The sequence below is a fragment of the Rhinatrema bivittatum genome, chromosome 7, assembly GCF_901001135.1.
Source record: "Rhinatrema bivittatum chromosome 7, aRhiBiv1.1, whole genome shotgun sequence".
Taxonomy (NCBI): Eukaryota; Metazoa; Chordata; class Amphibia; order Gymnophiona; family Rhinatrematidae; genus Rhinatrema; species Rhinatrema bivittatum.
The window spans coordinates 101,222,119-101,239,826 of NC_042621.1; the positions used below are offsets into that span (position 1 = coordinate 101,222,119).

General features: G+C 43.1%; 1 protein-coding gene across 1 annotated transcript in view; it reads left to right on the top strand.

The window, feature by feature from the left end:
- TSNAXIP1 (translin associated factor X interacting protein 1) overlaps positions 1-17,708 on the top strand; it is a 265,687-nt gene that overhangs the window by 166,374 nt on the left and 81,605 nt on the right. Inside the window, exon 11 of the mRNA XM_029608818.1 lies at positions 6,715-6,843. Coding sequence (XP_029464678.1) covers positions 6,715-6,843 — 129 coding nt within the window. The remainder of the gene's footprint in view (positions 1-6,714; positions 6,844-17,708) is intronic.

Consider the following 17,708-nt stretch of genomic DNA (forward strand, 5'->3'; position numbering starts at 1 on the left):
ACCAGGAACCTGACCCTCCTTCTTTGTTTATGTAGAACATAGCCACTTGATTGTCTGTGTGGATCATGACTGTTTTTCCTTGTAACGTGAGTTCGAAAGCTAGGAGAGCATTTCAAATTTCCCTCAGTTCTACTAAATTTATTTGCTGCATATATTCCCAGGCGAACCAGAGGCTCTGAGTTTGCAGGCAGGCTAGGTGAGTGCCCCATTCTTTTGTTGAGGCATCTGTGGTGAGTATGATATGGTGAACGGGGGGGGGGGGTCGCAGTGGGGCTCCCACTGTGAGAGCTGATGGTGTCATCCACCAGTCCAAATCTTGTTTCATGCTGGGCGTGATGGAGACAGGCATGTGGAGACATGTGTGGGGAACCACATAGATAGCTGCTGCCATATGCCCCAGAAGAGTTAAGATCTGACAAGAAGGCAGTGGTCAAGTGTCTTAGGTTTTTTTTTTGGTTTTTTTTTATATTTATTAAACTTTTCATTTTCAAAAAGATATTACACAGGTTGTAATCACAATATAATTACATATAAGACATTCCCTTTAAAGAAATACCTACATATACAATCTGTGAAACCTAGAAGAAATCTTTATTAGCAATTACAGAGACTGGCTGATAATGAAAAGAGCAGAATGTATCAGTAATTCAACATTAAAATTTGTGTCTGAAACCATATATAAATTTTCCCCAAATTTAAACTAAGGAGAATCCTAGGGTTAGGAATCAAGGTATGTGCGCAGTTGTTCAGGCTGGTTAAACACACACCTCGTATTTTGGTATATAACAATACATCTGCAAGAAAATCGTAAAATAAACTTGGCTCCACGTTGAATAACCTATCTCTCATTGTTAAGAACTCTTTTCTTCTTAACTGTGTGTTAAAAGAAACATCAGGAAAAATTCTAATTGGATGACCATGAAAATTAGAATTCTGATATTTGAAATATAATCTAAGAATAACATTTCTCTGAGAAACATCTACAAATTGAACAATTAATGTAGCACGTGTCTTTATCTCCATGTCAGATGACTTTTCTAATAGGTCTGACAAATTTATATCATCTTTTTGTTCTCTCTGATTTTGTTCTTGTAAATCAACTCTCCCAGCAGTTTGAGTAATATAATATATCCTAGATATTGCTGGCAATGTTGCATCTGTATATTTCAAAACATTTGTAAGATAGCTTCTAAATAATTCCTTAGGAGACAGTAAATGAGTCTTAGGAAAGTTTAAAATTCTCAAATTAACTCTCCTAATTTGATTTTCTAATTGCTCCAGTTTATCAGATTGAATTTTTTCTGATTAATTGTACTTTTTCAATCTTTTCAGTTTTAACTCCCAAATTATTTACTAAACCATCTATCTTTTCTATTTTCATCTGTAAAGTTTTATTGTTGCTCAAACCCTCTTGAACCAATTTAGCCAGATCATTAATTGTTTTCTGCATAGAAAAAATCATACTTCCAATTTCTTCCAACTTAAATTTAGTAGGAACAATTACGGGTATGCTAGCCATCGCTCCCCCCTGACTACCTTCCATCCCCTTCTCCTTAGGGATCGTTACGGTACTAAGTTCCTCCCTTTGATCTTTTAAAACCTGAAACCCAGGGATCGAAAGTGGGCGGCTTCAACTTCCTACCCCCCCCCCCCCCTTGGTCACTAAATGAAAAAGAAACCAAGTTCAGGTTAGGGTCCTCAAAAACAAATTCTCCTCCTCCTTTTCCCGTAGGCAGATCCGGTGTTAATGGGGCACCAGGGCTCAACGATGTTTCATAAGTCAAGGAGTTTAGTCCCTGCTCCTGGGCTATAACTCCAGAGACTTCACTTCCTGGTGTTAAAGCTATAGTTCTAACAAAAAGATCTTGAATACGTGGTTGATTGTCACTCAGAACAGGGGTAGAAGTCGTTGTTTTCCCTTTCCTCTTGGTATGTGGCATTACCAAGAGGAATTAAAGCCACAATATATATAGAAAATGTATCTCTGAAATGATATGATCTTTTTGAAGACACAGTCTCAGTTCAACCAGTCTCCATTGACCGCTGCATCAAAGAAATTAAAAAGAAATACCTCCAATGAACTCCGGTGAGCTCCGACGAAGCCCGGCAAAGCCGCGCGCCTAAGGGGAGAGCACGCCGTTCAGATGCCGCTGTTATGGGCGTCTGAAGAAGCTTCTCCCTCCAACGTCAGAACCCGGAAGATGGTCAGGAAAAGGTTATCGGTTGGGCAGCCTCCACCCGCTCCAGCAAGAAATGCAGCAAATACTCCACAGAAAGAAGACTCCAACAGAGCAGCGACTGCCCACACCAGCAACCAATGTGTCAGCGGCAAATCTCTCTGTTCAGACGCCGCTGTTATGGGCGTCTGAAAAAGCTCCTCCCTCCGACGTCAGAACGCGGAAGATGGTCAGGAAAAGGTTATCGGCTGGGCAGCCTCCACCCGCTCCAGCAAGAAATGCAGCAAATACTCCACAGAAAGAAGACTCCAACGGAGCAGCGACTGCCCACACCAGAAACCAATGTGTCAGCGGCTGTGTCTTAGGTTTTGAGCAAGATTTCTCAAGGTGATTGCTCATGTTTCGGGAAGGAAGGCTTTGTCCTTTAAGATGTTGATATGGGCTCCAATGAATTGCAAAGCTTGAGTGGATTGCAGATATGATTTCTCGTAATTGATCATTAGTTCCAACCCATCTAAGCATTTGATGGTGGTAATGAGATTGGCCTGTAGAAGAGATGGGCTGGGTGCTACTAGAAGCCAATCGTCCAGACAGGGGAATATTTGTATGCCCTGTCATCGTAGGTGAGTCACCGCTACAGCTAGACATTTTGTGAAAACTCTGGGAGCCGAGGAGAGGCCAAAAGGAAGTACTATGTTCTGAAAGTGGCGTCCCATTACTATAAAGCAAAGGTACCGCCAGGAGGCCTTGTGCATCGGTATGTGGGAGTAAGCATCCTTTTATTTATTTATTTAAAAGCTTTTATATACCGATAGCCGTTTGCACATTATATCGGTTTACAAGGAACATTACGCTTATATATTATGGCATAACAATTACATGGAACGATTGGATACAAAGGAGGGTAACAGACAAATAACTGGTAACAAGTTTCTAGTATGGTAGGAGAAAGGGATTAACAAGCGGGGTAACAAAGTATGTACAGAAGGACGGTAGTACTGGGTAACAAACTATGTACAGATTGGATGGTAGTGCTGGAGAGAATTTAGTGAGGATTCGCTGCAGAGATTAAGTAAGTGGGTGTTAGTGAAAGGTCTGTTGGAAAAGCCATGTTTTTAGTTGGGTTTTTTTATTTCGTTGTGCATGGTTCTATGCGAAGGTCGGGGGGCATGGCGTTCCCAATCCTTGAGATCTATGGAACACATCCAGTCTCTGGGTTGAATGAAAGGGAGAATGGATTTGATGGACATCATCTTGAATTTTTCCGTCGTCAAGTGCTTGTTGAGTGCTCTGAGATCCAGGATAGGACGGAATCCTCCTGATTTTTTTGGAATGAGGAAGTATTGGGAATAAAAACCCGTGTGATGGTGCAGCACAGGTAGTTCGTGGATGCACTGCTGTTGTAGTACATTGTTGATCTCCAGGTGCATTTGATGGGAATGTGTGTTTTGCTGTCTGGTGCATACCAAGTGTGGCATGGGGGGAAAAGATTGGAAGTTGAGGGAGTAACCTTCCTTTATTATTTTTAATACCCAGAGGTCAGTTTATTTATTTATTTATTTATTTATTTGACATTTTCTATACCGATCTTCATGACAAGATTCATATCAAATCTGTTTACATGGAACTAAGGGATTAACAACATAACCATATAACAGGAAGGCCGACCTGCATGTGATGGCATCCCATGCAGGTAGGAAGTGGAATAACCTGCTCCCAACTGGAAGTGGTAGCAGTGGTTTGGGGTTCCCTAAAAATCCTGCAATACTTTTGGGGGGTTTGAATCTTGAGGAGTCCGAGGTTGTTTCAGAGTCCTCTGACGTCTAGGTCCTTGTGCTTGTGACGTCTGAAGGCGAGAAGAGGAGTAGTAGAGAGGACGTGAAGCTGGATAAGGCCTAAAGAGTCGACGCTGATATTGTGGTTTGCGGTAAGATGTATAATACCGTCTTGAGGTGGAGAAGTCCGATGGAGCGGTTAGTGAGTGTACTGCTAATTTTTGCTCTTTTAATTGAGACACTGTTTCCCGGAACTGGTCGCCAAATAAATTATCCGGCAAGCAGGGGAGGTTTGCTAACTTCTCATGGACATCTTCTCTGATGGCACTTGCCCTCAGCCATGCAAGCCTTCTTCCTGCGATGGCATTGGCCTTCGCAGATGTCTCAAACCTTCATATACTCTCCGGATGAGATGTCTCAAAGCCTCTTCCATTTGATGGAACTCCTCAGGGAGGTTCTGATCTGGAGATCCTTCCTGAATCTTAGGCTTCAAGGCTTGTAAGCACTCAAACAGGTATTGGGTAATTGCAAACTGATGCTGCTGTTTCTTTCCATTGAGCATACCTGATTGATATGCTCGCTTACCAAAGTCATCTATATATTTAGAGTCTCGACCTGGAGGGGCATTTGAATGTAGCCTAGACTTACGGGCCTTTTGCATTGCTGACTCAACCACTACTGAGGCATGAGGCAGTTGAACATGTGAATAATAGGAAGACTGTCGCATTCGATATTTTAACTCTGATTTTCTGGAAGTGGAGGGGCCTGATAGAGGTGTTTCCCAGGCTCTTTTCATTACTGCATCAAGCACCTCATGAGATGGAAGTGCAGTTGATTCTGCTGGAGTTTCAAAAACCTTTAATAAACCAAGAACATCCGCTCTTGGATCTGGCAGTTGCTTGGTTTCAATGTTTAGTGTTTGGCCCACCTTCTCAAGGAATTTCGAATAAGTGAGGTCTTCGGGAGGCACGACTGGTTTTGGTTGATCATCTGGGGGGTCTGATGTCTCCTGAGGTTGTGTATCCTGTGGTACACCCCATGGTGGAGCTTGCAATGGCAGAATAGGAGTTTCGCTCCCTGAGTGCGTGGTGCTAGGGTGTGATGTTGTCCGTAGCCTCTTACGTAAAGGCTCCTCATGGTCGGATGGCGGAGACGGTGAGGACGCATCAGGGGGAGAAAACAGAGGATCTTCATCCACAACCAAAAAAGGCAATGGCTCTTTCTGCCTCTTTATGGCCAGAAATGTGTTTCTTTGGTTGCTTATGAGGCTTTTGCGTTGATGAAGTCTAAGATAGAGACTTATGGTGATGAGTCGGAACTGTTGTTCTTCGATGCGTCAAAGTTTTATGTCCATGCTTCGATCCAGAAGCATGGCTGGACTTGCTTGCACCGAATGCGTCGGTGCGTCGATGATGATGCATCAGAGCTCCGATGTCGGCCAACGCTTCGACGCTGGCTGATGCTGTTGCCCTCTTCGACGCAGTGGATGCGTAGCTCGCGCTATGCGTCAGTGCCGATGGGAGCTTCTTGGTAGTTGACGCAGTCGAAGCAGGAGGACGTACCAACGCAGCCCGTGGACGCACCGACTTCGACGCATGGGAAGGTCCCAGGGAGGATCGAGCCAAGGCCTCAGAGGGGGCATACGATCCTGACGCAGCCTGCTTTAATTCTTGGATCTTGGCTGCACGTTGTCTCTGAGCTCTAGGGGACATGCGTCCACAGTCCACACAGTTAGCCTGGTCGTGTTGTGGGCCCAGGCAAATATAACAGGAGGTATGTCTGTCTATACAGACATTATCTTCCAGCAGTGACAGAATTTGAAGCCTGGACGAGGCATTTTCTGTCAGAAGTCGATGAATTTTTAAAGAAGTAGTTAAGCTTAACTACAGGAAGAGGTAATAAGATAGAAAAAAAATCTCTTTTTTTTTCTTCACAGAAAAAGTTGTTAGGAGACTGAGAGCTCCGCGTGCTGTTAGGCTCGTGGAATAAAACAGACTGAAGAGACTCAGGAGGGTGGGGTAGGTGCCAAGCAGGCACACACAGTACAGCAAGACTCAGAACTTTACTTTGAGAGCTCCCCCACCTGCAGGACCGGAGGATGTCCCAGACAGCATGGCTAATTCATCCTGCTTATCTACGTGAAAAAAATGTATTACTAGCAATGTCTTCGCTGACCATTATTTCTTCATAAATTATATAAAACAAATTTTGATTGCAATAATATTTTAATGTAGTCTTGTAGGTCACCACTGATTGCTGTAGAGCTGTTAACCTTTTTTCCCATCTGCTGCATGAAGCAATCATCTTAAACAATTAGAAATACCTCAATAGCACATATGTAATGAGTGGGGTAATTTGCAGGTATCCAATCTCATGGCAGAGCTGCAGATCACCCAAATTATGCAGTTACATTGCAGGTGTCTGTTTCCTTCCCTCACAGGATCAGTCAGAGTCCCAGCACAGTGGAGGCTTTCCCAACTTGTTACTAAAAATCAATCCAAATTCCACAGGGCTGATTCTATTACAGAGCTGATGTATTGGTATATGCACAGTGTGCTAAGTGCCAACTAAATTCTTCGAAAACATAAGTAGTACATTTCTTACATCCTATAGCCCTTCCTAGGGCACAGTTTATCTTTGAAAGGCAATATGGGTTCAGTTGCAGCAAGACAAATGTGTTTTAAAACCACTGCCACTCGCTTCCAAGCAGTGAATTTTCCTATTCAATCACTGACTGGTCTGTCTTGTGCTTGCTGTTATAGGGTACAGGAGAGAATGTCCCAATATATATGCAACATGAAGGGAAGGTCAAAAACCTGAAGCTAAGTAAGAAGGACCTGGCAAATGAACTGCAGGAGATTTGGAAGGAGAAAATGTCGGGAAGTCCACAGGTAATCGATTCAAGATTTCTACTCCATTAATCCAGCAATACCTTCTTCTTCTTAAACTGCGATATATTAACAATAGTAGCAAGTATGCTTTACAACACAAAAATAAATTATTTATTTGGTGTATTTATAGTCTGCTAAATCCAATTACAAATTGATCAATGCGGATTACAATACCACACTCATAGACACATCAAAGCCTTACAAAATATATTTCCCAAAACATTACACGATAAAAACATATCACAAATGAAAATGATAAACTTGCTTTAAAAAATTAGATTGAAATTGCTTTCTGAAAATTGTATAATCTTCATACACTCTTAAATTAGGAGGCAAATTATTCCAAAGTACTAGACCAATTTGCGGGAAAGCTGTCTATCTGGTTTACTGTAGTTTACCACTTGAAGGAGGCTGTGTTCTAATATAATTCTGACTTTTGGAGCATAACGACCTAGTTGGATAATAAAGATCAATAAGATCTGCAAGAGGCAAGTTATCAAGGTGCAATGACTTAAAGACTATGGTTATCAACTTACATTTGAATCTTTCTTTGATGGGGAGCCAATACAAAGAATGTAGTACAAGTAAAATATAATCAGAATATTTAGCTCCTGTAATAACCCTAGCTGCACCATTTTGTATCAACTATAGAACATGAAGAAGATTCTTAGGTAACCCAACAAAGAGAGCATTATAATACTCTATTTCTGAGACCACTAAAGCTTGAACTACCAAATGAAAATCTGCAGGAGACAGTAGAAACTTTAAAGGGCGAATGGTTTGCAATTTAAAACAGCCCTTGCCAAGTGGGAGCACTGAGAGGAGAGGATCACCTTGCTGGTGGCTAAAAGGAATCAGTAAGTTTTGCTTGGGAAATTTGTTTGTTTTTTTTTAAGTATTGGGGAGAAGTAAACTATTGGGGTATATTATTTAGTGTGTTTGTGCTTTTAATAGTCAGTAAGGCAGCTAATAAGCAGAAGTTAGTGTGTTTGTATTTCCCAACCCTCCCACCCGTCTTCCACCCACCCCTAGCTCATCCATCAATTTATAGGCGGGTGCCACTTACACACTAAAAGAAAAAAAATCAGCCTTTTAACTTCATGTCACGAATTCCCCACACCTTATTGAGAGTTTGATCATTCCCCTAAAGGCCACTACCAGACATATAGGGGTAGATTTTAAAAGGAGCGCATGCGCCGTACATGTGCGTGTGCTACCCGGTGCCTGATTTTATAACATACGCACGCAGGCACACGCATCTTATAAAATTGGGGGTTAGCGCGCACAGGGGGGTGTATAATTGTGCACCTTGCGCGCGCCGAGCCACATTGCCTTTCCTGTTCTCTACCCCTCCACCCCACCTTCCCTTCCCCTACCTCCCCCGCCCTTTCCCCCTACCTTTTTTTTTTCTTTCTTTTATTACTAACTTACTTCAGCCCAGGGGCTGAAGTAAGTTGCGTGCGCCGGCCAACTGCCGGCGTGCGATCCCTGGCACAACAGCAAAATGGCCACTGTGCCTGGAGCCTCTGACCCTGCCCCGCCCTGCCCCCGGGACCACCCTGCCCATGCCCCACCCCCCGGACCACTCCTTTAGTAAAGCCCTGGAAATTACATGCATCCCAGTGCTTTATGCGTGTCGCCGGGCCTTTTGAAAACAGGCCCAGCGCGCGTAACCTTTTGAAAATCCGGCCCATAATGAATGCACTAATACATTTAAAGGATGCTAATTTGACACATTCCTACTTCCATAGCAACCTAAAACTTAACTAGGATCTGAACAAATTTGAGATGAAGGCAGCAGCCCAGCAGCAAGAGAGGGGCCTCCCAGTCTTTTCCATCGAGTGTCACATGTATGATTTTTTACCTGCCAGTGAGAAGTTGTATGTGTGCATCCGATGCAGAGAGCTCCTGTCTCTCAGAGAAAAGTCCGATCTCTGGAGGCTAGAGTGGTAGACATGGAGTAGTTGAGGTAGACAGAGAGGTATATAGATGAGACCTTAAGGGACATAGTAGCCAAGTCCCAACTTCAGACTGGCAGCCCTGGTGCTGCCTTGGAGGAAGAAGGTCTCATGATCGGAGAACATCAACCGGGTGCAGCCAGGAAAGGATCCTGTAGCAAGGACCTGCTCTCCAGGTGGTGCATTGCCCTTTCGCACCAAGGATGTGTCTCCAAGGGCTACTGCCCATACCTGATGCAAAGGTGGCGGACCTCACACGTCACCTAGATAGGATTTTAGACAGTGCTTGGGAGGAGCCAGCTGTCATGGTACATGTGGGCACTACGACATAGGAAAATGTGGGAGGGAGGTTCTGCAAGCCAAATTTAGGCTCTTAGGTAGAAAGCTTAAATCCAGAACCTCCAGGGTAGCATTCTCTGAATTGCTCCCTGTTCCACACGCAGATCACCAGAGGCAAGCAGAGCCCCGGAGTCTCAATGCGTGGATGAGACGATGGTGCAAGGAAGAGGGATTCAGTTTTGTTAGGAACTGGGGAACCCTTTGGGGAAGGGGGGAGTCTTTTCGGAAGGGATGGGCTCCACCTTAACGAGGGTGGAACCAGACTGCTGGCGCTAACCTTTAAAAAGGAGAGAGAGCAGCTTTTAAACTAGAATAAAGGGGAAAGCCGACAGTCGCTCAGCAGCGCATGGTTCGGCGGGAGGTATCTTCAAAGGATACTAATGATGCATTAGAATTAGGGCATCCCAACAGGGAGGTTCCAATAATAAGAAAAGTAGTCTAAGTGCCTGTAACTAAAAACTCACCTGAGGTAAAAAATTCTAATTTATCCCTATCAATTAAAAAGCAGAATGAAAATACAAACAAAAAACACACTTTGAAATGTTTGTATGCTAATGCCAGAAGCCTAAGAAGTAAAATGGGAGAATTAGAATGTATGGCAGTGAATGATGACATAGACTTAATTGGCATCTCAGAGACATGGTGGAAGGAGGATAACCATTGGGACAGTGCTATACTGGGGTACAAATTATATTCAAATGACAGAGAGGAGCATCCGGAGGGTGGTGTGGCGCTTTATGTCCGGGATGACAAGAGTCCAACAGGATAAACATCCTGCATGAGACTAAATGCACAATCAAATCTTTATGGGTAGAAATCCCTTGTGTGTTGGGGAAAAGAATAGTGATAGGAGTATACTACCGTCCACCTGGCCAAGATGGTGAGACGGACAGTGAAATGGTAAGAGAAATTAGGGAAGCTAACCAAATTGGTAGTGCAGTAATAATGGGAGATTTCAATTACCCTAATATTGACTGGGTAAATGTATCATCAGGACATGCTAGAGAGATAAAGTTCCTGGATGGAATAAATGACAGTTTTATGGAGCAATTGGTTTAGGAACCGACGAGAGAGGGAGCAATTTTAGATCTAATTCTCAGAGGAGCACAGGATTTGGTGAGAGGTAATGGTGGTGGGGCCGCTTGGCAATAGTGATCATAATATGATCAAATTTGAATTAATGACTGGAAGGCGGACAGTAAGCAAATCCATGGCTCTAGTGCTAAACCTTCAAAAGAGAAACTTTGATAAAATGAGAAAAATTGGTAGACAGACAGCTACAAAGGTAAAAAGTGTACAAGAGGCATGGACATTGTTAAAAAATGCCATCCTAGAAGCACAGTCCAGATGTATTCCACACATTAAGAAAAGTGGAAGGAAGGCAAAACGATTACCGATATGGTTAAAAGGTGAGGTGAAAGAGGCTATTTTAGTCATAAGATCTTCATTCAAAAATTGGAAGAAGGATCCAACAGAAGAAAATAGGATAAGGCATAAGCGATGGCAAGTTAAATGTAAGACATTGGTAAGACAAGCTAAGAGAGAATTTGAAAAGAAGTTGGCAGTAGAGGCAAAAATTCACAGTAAAACTTTTAAAAATATATCCAAAGCAGAAAGCCTGCGAGGAAGTCAATTGCACTGTTAGATGATCGAGGGGTTAAAGGGGCACTTAGAACATAAGAACATAAGAACATGCCTATACTGGGTCAGACCAAGGGTCCATCAAGCTCAGCATCCTGTTTCCAACAGTGGCCAATCCAGGCCATAAGTACAGGGCAAGTACCCAAAAACTAAGTCTATTTCATACTACTGTTGCTAGTAATAGTAGTGGCTATTTTCTAAGTCAACTTAATTAATAGCAGGTAATGGACTTCCCCTCCAAGAACGTATCCATATCCAATCCTTTTTTAAACACAGCTACACTAACTGCACTAACCACATCCTCTGGCAACAAATTCCAGAGTGTAATTGTGCGTTGAGTGAAAAAGAACTTTCTCCGATTAGTTTTAAATGTGCCACATGCTAACTTCATGGAGTGCCCCCTAGTCTTTCTATTATCCGAAAGAGTAAATAACTGATTCACATTAACCCGTTCTAGACCTCTCATGATTTTAAACACCTCTATCATATCCCCCCTCAGCCTTCTCTTCTCCAAACTGAACAGCCCTAACCTCTTTAGTCTTTCCTCATAGGGGAGCTGTTCCATTCCCTTTATCATTTTGGTTGCCCTTCTCTGTACCTTCTCCATCGCAACTATATCTTTTTTGAGATGCGGCGACCAGAATTGTATACAGTATTCAAGGTGCGGTCTCACCATGGAGCGATACAGAGGCATTATGACATTTTCCGTTTTATTCACCATTCCCTTTCTAATAATTCCCAACATACTGTTTGCTTTTTTGACTGCCGCAGCACACTGAACCAATGATTTCAATCTGTTATCCACTATGACGCCTAGATCTCTTTCTTGGATGGTAGCTCCTAATATGGAACCTAACTTTTTGTAACTATAGCATGGGTTATTTTTCCCTATATGCTTCACCTTGCACTTATCCACATTAAATTTCATCTGCCATTTGGATGCCCAATTTTCCAGTCTCATAAGGTCTTCCTGTAATTTATCACAATCTGCTTGTGATTTAACTACTCTGAACAATTTTGTATCATCTACAAATTTGATTATCTCACTTGTCGTATTTCTTTCCAGATCATTTATAAATATATTGAAAAGTACAGGTCCCAATGTTAAGCTCGGGTTGTGAACCCTTGGGCCGACGGGAGGATGGAATTTCCTTAGGAGGGAGGTCCGAAGGTTCTCCCATCGGGTGGCGAGGCTGAGCAGAAGATGTGACCAGCGGACCCTGGGCACTGGAGACAGTGGAAGCGGAGGGAGAGTCAAGAAGAGGAAAGCTGTGTCTTCACCCCTGGAAGTCCGCAGTTCCCCCAGGAGGAGCCCGTAGGAACCCAGACCGCTGGGACTTAGGTGGACCTTTGAGAGGTCAGGTGACGGTGCAAGGGCCGACTGGAGCTTCGCCCTGGAAGCCCACGGTCCCCCCAGGAGGAGCCCGTAGGGACCCGGGCCACTGGGACTTAGGTGGGCCCTTGGAGACGGTAGTCTTGAGAGAGTCCTAGGTCGAGTGCCAGAGGGTCGTCGCTCACCAGTCCGAAGTCGAACACCGTTTGCCAATCCGAGGTCGAACACCAGAGAATCACCACTTGCCAATCCGAAGTCAGGAACCAGAGGATCACTGTAAGCCAATCCAAAGTCAGGAACCAGGAACACCAAGACGGAACAGGAACAGGATCCAAAGCTCAAGGGACTCACTGAAGCAAGCAGACTGGACAGCGCTGGAGGACGTTGCCAAGTCACTGGATGAGCAGAGGAAGCTGCCTTTTATACTTCCCCTGCTCTGGCTGATAGAGAACAGGTGAAGCCATTTAAAGGGATTGGGTCCCTTTAATTCTGTGGAGGAGGCACGGCCTCGCGCCTAAGGATGGCGGTGGCCATTTTGGATTTCCCCCGCGGAGGGGAGACACCGCTGGGAGGAAGCAGGACGGCTTCCCCTGCAAGAAGCAGCACCGGAGGCCGCGCGGGCGCGACAGCCCAAGTCAGAGCCCTCCCCCGGGGCTCCCGCAGTGCAGGAACGCCGCGAGTCAGGTAGGGGGCCGCGGTCGTGGGGCACCACGGCCGCGGAACACAACACCCAAAACAGATCCCTGAGGCACACTATTGCCCACTCCCTTCCACTGTGAAAATTGTCCATTTAATCCTCCTCTCTGTTTCCTATCTTTTAGCCAGTTTGTAATTTATTTATTTATTTTATTTATTTATTAACTTTTATTTACCGACATTCGTGAAACACATCATGCCGGTTTACAAAGAACTCAGGCGGGAAATACAATAAAACAATATAAACAATATAATAATATAATATAACAAGATAAAAAATAACATTGAATAGCAGAAACAGGAGTCAGAAATACAAAATGAACCAAAATGGAGCAATAACAAAAGGGGGAGGAAGGCCGTAGGGAGGGAAGGAGGATAGGGGGGAGTGGGAAAGGGGGGAATCCACAAAAGGACATCGCCAAAAGGACATCGCCTCCTATCCCATGACTTTTTAGTTTTCTTAGAAGCCTCTCATGAGGCTTATCTTAGAAAAGATAAGGCCATCACGGAAAAATTAAATGATTTCTTTGCTTCGGTGTTTACTGAAGAGGATGTTGGAGATATACCCGTTCCGGAGAAGGTTTTCATGGGTAATGATTCAGACGGTCTGAACCAAATCACGGTGAACCTGGAAGATGTGGTTGGCCTGATTGACAAACTGAAGAGTAGTAAATCACTTGGACTGGATGGTATACACCACAGGGTTCTGAAGGAAATAAAAAATGAAATTTCAGATCTATTAGTAAAAATTTGTAATCTATCATTAAAATCATCCATTGTACCTGAAGACTGGAGGGTGGCTAATATAACCCCAATATTTAAAAAGGGCACCAGGGGCGATCCGGAAAACTACAGACCAGTTAACCTGACTTCAGTGCCAGGAAAAATAGTAGAAAGTGTTCTAAACATCAAAATCACAGAACATATAGAAAGACATGGTTTAATGGAAAAAAATCAGCATGGCTTTACCCAAGGCAAGTCTTAACTCACAAATCTGCTTCACGTTTTTGAAGAGGTTAATAAACCTGTACATAAAGATGAACCAATAGATATAGTGTATTTGGATTTTCAGAAGGCATTTGACAAAGTTCCTCTTGAGGCTTCTAGGAAAAGTAAAAAGTCATGGGATAGGTGGCGATGTCCTTTCGTGGATTACAAACTGGTTAAAAGACTGGAAACAGAGAGTAGGATTAAATGGACAATTTTCTCAGTGGAGGGGAGTGGGCAGTGAAGTGTTTCAGGGATTTTTACTGGAACCCGTGCTTTTCAATATATTTATAAATGATCTGGAAAGGAATATGATGAGTGAGGTAATCAAATTTGCAGATGATACAAAATTATTTAGAGTAATTAAATCATAAGCAGATTGTGATAAATTGCAGGAAGACCTTGTGAGACTGGAAAATTGGGCATCCAAATGGCAGATGAAATTTAATGTGGATAAGTGCAAGGTGATGCATATAGGGAAAAATAACCCATGCTATAGTATGCAATATTAGGTTCCATATTAGGAGCTACCACCCAAGAAGAGATCTAGGCATCATAGTCAATAACACATTGAAATCGTTGGTTCAGTGTGCTGTGTTAGTCAAAAAAGCAAACAGAATGTTGGGAATTATTAGAAAGGGAATGGTGAATAAAACAGAAAATGTCATAATGCCCTTGTATCGCTCCATGGTGAGACCGCACCTTGAATTCTGTGTATAATTCTGGTCACCGCATCTCAAAAAAGATATAGTTGCTATGGAGAGGGTACAAGAAAAGGGTGACCAAAATGATAAAGGTGATGGAACAGCTCCCCTATGAGGAAAGACTAAAGAGGTTAGGACTGTTTAGCTTGGAGAAGAAACGGCTGAGGGGGGATATGATAGAGGTGTTTAAAATCATGAGAGGTCTAGAATGAGTAAATGTGAATCATTTATTTACTCCTTCAGATAATAGAAGGACTATGGGACACGCTATGAAGTTAGCATGTAGCACATTTAAAACTAATTGGAGAAAGTTCTTTTTCATTCAACGCACAATTAAACTCTGGAATTTGTTGCCAGGGGATGTGGTTAGTGCAGTTAGTGTAGCTGGGTTTATAAAAGGATTGGGTAAGTTCTTGAAGGAGAAGTCCATTACCTGCTGTTAATTAAGTTGACTTAGAAAATAGCCACTGCTATTATTAGCATCAGTAAGATGGGATAGACTTAGTTTTTTTGCTCTTGCCAGGTTCTTATGGCCTGGATTTCCACTGTTGGAAACAGGATGCTGGGCTTGATGAACCCTTGGTCTGACTCAGTATGGTATGTTCTTATGTGGTTTCATTGTCATCTTGAAATCCAACTGAAAACCCAGGTTTCTGGTCTCAGTCACAATAGGAATGATCATATCCCCAAATCTGATTTCCTGGAACTCCATCACAGGCTTACAACATATTTGTAGATTTGTAGTCTTCTTAACACTTAGCACCAATTTGTGCTGAAAAACCAAGACTGAATAGCATCATGCAATCTCTAAGCTTATGCTCAGGTAAAGAATTATTTGGTGTAAAAGGCAATATAAATTGCAGATCATCTACATAGATGTAGAAAGAACCCCCAGTTCTTGAAACAGAACTCCTATTGGTTGTAAATAGACATTAAAGAGCATGATAATAATGAGGAGCCCTGTGGGACCCCTGATGGCACCACTCACCAGGCAGAAGAATTTCGATTTATAGTAATCTGTTGATAACTGTCTAAGAAAGAACTAAACCAGGCCAACATAACTGATTTAAGGCCAGTGGTGCGCAATTGATTCAGCAGGATGGAATGATCTACTGAACTGAGTGCTGCTGCTGCTACATTAGGTTGCACCAGTAACATAGAATGAGCTTTACCTAATTCCAGCAGTACGTGATTTAGTAAAGATACTAGCAAGCATTCTGTGCCACAACTTTGTCTAAAACCTAATTGATGTGCATCCAGCACATTATTTGTGGTTAAAAATTCCACAAATTGTAACAAAAGCCATTCTTCTAAATGTTTAGTAACAGTGGGCAAGTTGGAAATTGGACAAAAATTTGCTAAATTGGCACCAGATATTATCCTTTTTGATTAGTATTACTATGGCCTTTTTAAATTCTTTTGGGATTATTCCTGCCACTAAAGATTTATTAATAATATGCAAAATGATGGGATACAATGGGAATATCTTCTTTAAGCTTGGTATATCTTCTTTGGTCAAAGTTTACATTTAGTTCAGTCAACCCTGCTTCTCAGTTCCACTTGTGACAGAACATCCTTAAAAACAGTCTTTGGTATAGAATCCTGTAAAGTTATAATTGTATCTTAAAAAAAAAGTCAGCAAGCGCTTCACAATCTACAAATTCTCTCTCACTATTTATGGGTTTTTGTAACAATGAATTTACTAAGAAGAAAAGCTCCCTAGGCTGATTAAGGGCAGAGGCAATTTGTGATTTATAATACATTCCTTTCACTCTTTTTATCTCCACCTTATAATGCTTTAATTTGCACCTATATACATTCTTATTTACATTAGGCCTGTTTTTTCTCTCTGATCTATGAACATCTCTATGCATGTCATAAAGATCTGGGGTATACCATGGAAACTTCTTTTTATCCAGCTTCACACAACTTCATGCTCAGGAGTCTGGCCGATTGATTACAAAGTATCTCTAATTTCTCAAATCAGCATACAACTAATTCTTCTATCTCAATGGTTGAAAAGTCACTATTAAAATTACATTTCTCCCATAAATTCTTAAAAGCTTCAGGATCAATTCTTGCTATTTATTTTAACTACTTTATGATTAGGGACATACACATTTGACAACTCCAAATTTCCTATCATTAGGAAGTTATCTGACCATACTATAGGTGACACAACACTTACTTCAGTATGTTGTTGTGACCACATAGAATGCGGATAGAGCAGCAAATCTGGAATATGTCCTAACCGATGGGTAGGGACTTCCACAATTTGTCTCCTTCCAGCAATATCTAAAATATCTAAAAACTTTTGCACAAAAGTAGAACACCACATATTGACATGTAAATTAAAATCACCAATGAGAATAACAGAGGGACATCTTATAAACAACTGACTAACCCATCAAACAGCTGAGCTCTTTCTGTTAGTACCGCCAGCCACGGCAGCCCGCAACCAGGGCCAGATATCATGGCCGCTGGCCGCGGTGGGCCGCAACCGGGGTCGGGCCGGCGGCCGCAGTGAAGATAAACTCACCCGAGGTGTCGGGCGCCCTCGAGGGCTCCTACGGTGCAGGCAGCCCCCTTCGGTTTCTTCTACGGCTGCTTCCGCGGCCAGGCTCAGCCGCATGGTTCCTCGGCCGGGTCAGCTCCTCCCCCTCTGACTCTACTAGAGCCGTGTGTGTGGCTGACTTGAATTCTTAAAGGAGCCATGACAGGAATAGTCATGGCTCCTCCTGAGTCTCCTCCCCTGGCTTCCTGTACTTAAGGCAAGGTCTGATACACAGACCTTGCCTTGGTATCAAGGTTCCTGGCTGGGTTTGTTCCTGAGCTCCGTGTTCCTGGTTTGGTTCTTCGTCCCTCTCTGCTTCCCGCTCCGTTGGATTGACTCTTGGCTTCTGATCTCGGACTGGTGTTCGTGTTTCCCTGGCTTGTTCCTGGTACGGCTTGCGACCCTTCTCCTGATTTCTCCTGGTCTGGCTTCGGATCCTTCTCCTGTTTTGATCTTGGACTGGACTTCGACCCTTCTTGTGTACCAAACCCTCGGACCGGCTTTGGACTACTCTGCGACTCCGTCCTCAAGACTACTACGACCTGCTGGAGGCGTCAGCCATCTGGAACCCACGACCCGCAGGAGGCGCCTGCATCCAGACCTTTCTTCAGTCTTCAGGGTAGTCTCCAAAGTCCCAGCGGCCGGGTCCCTAC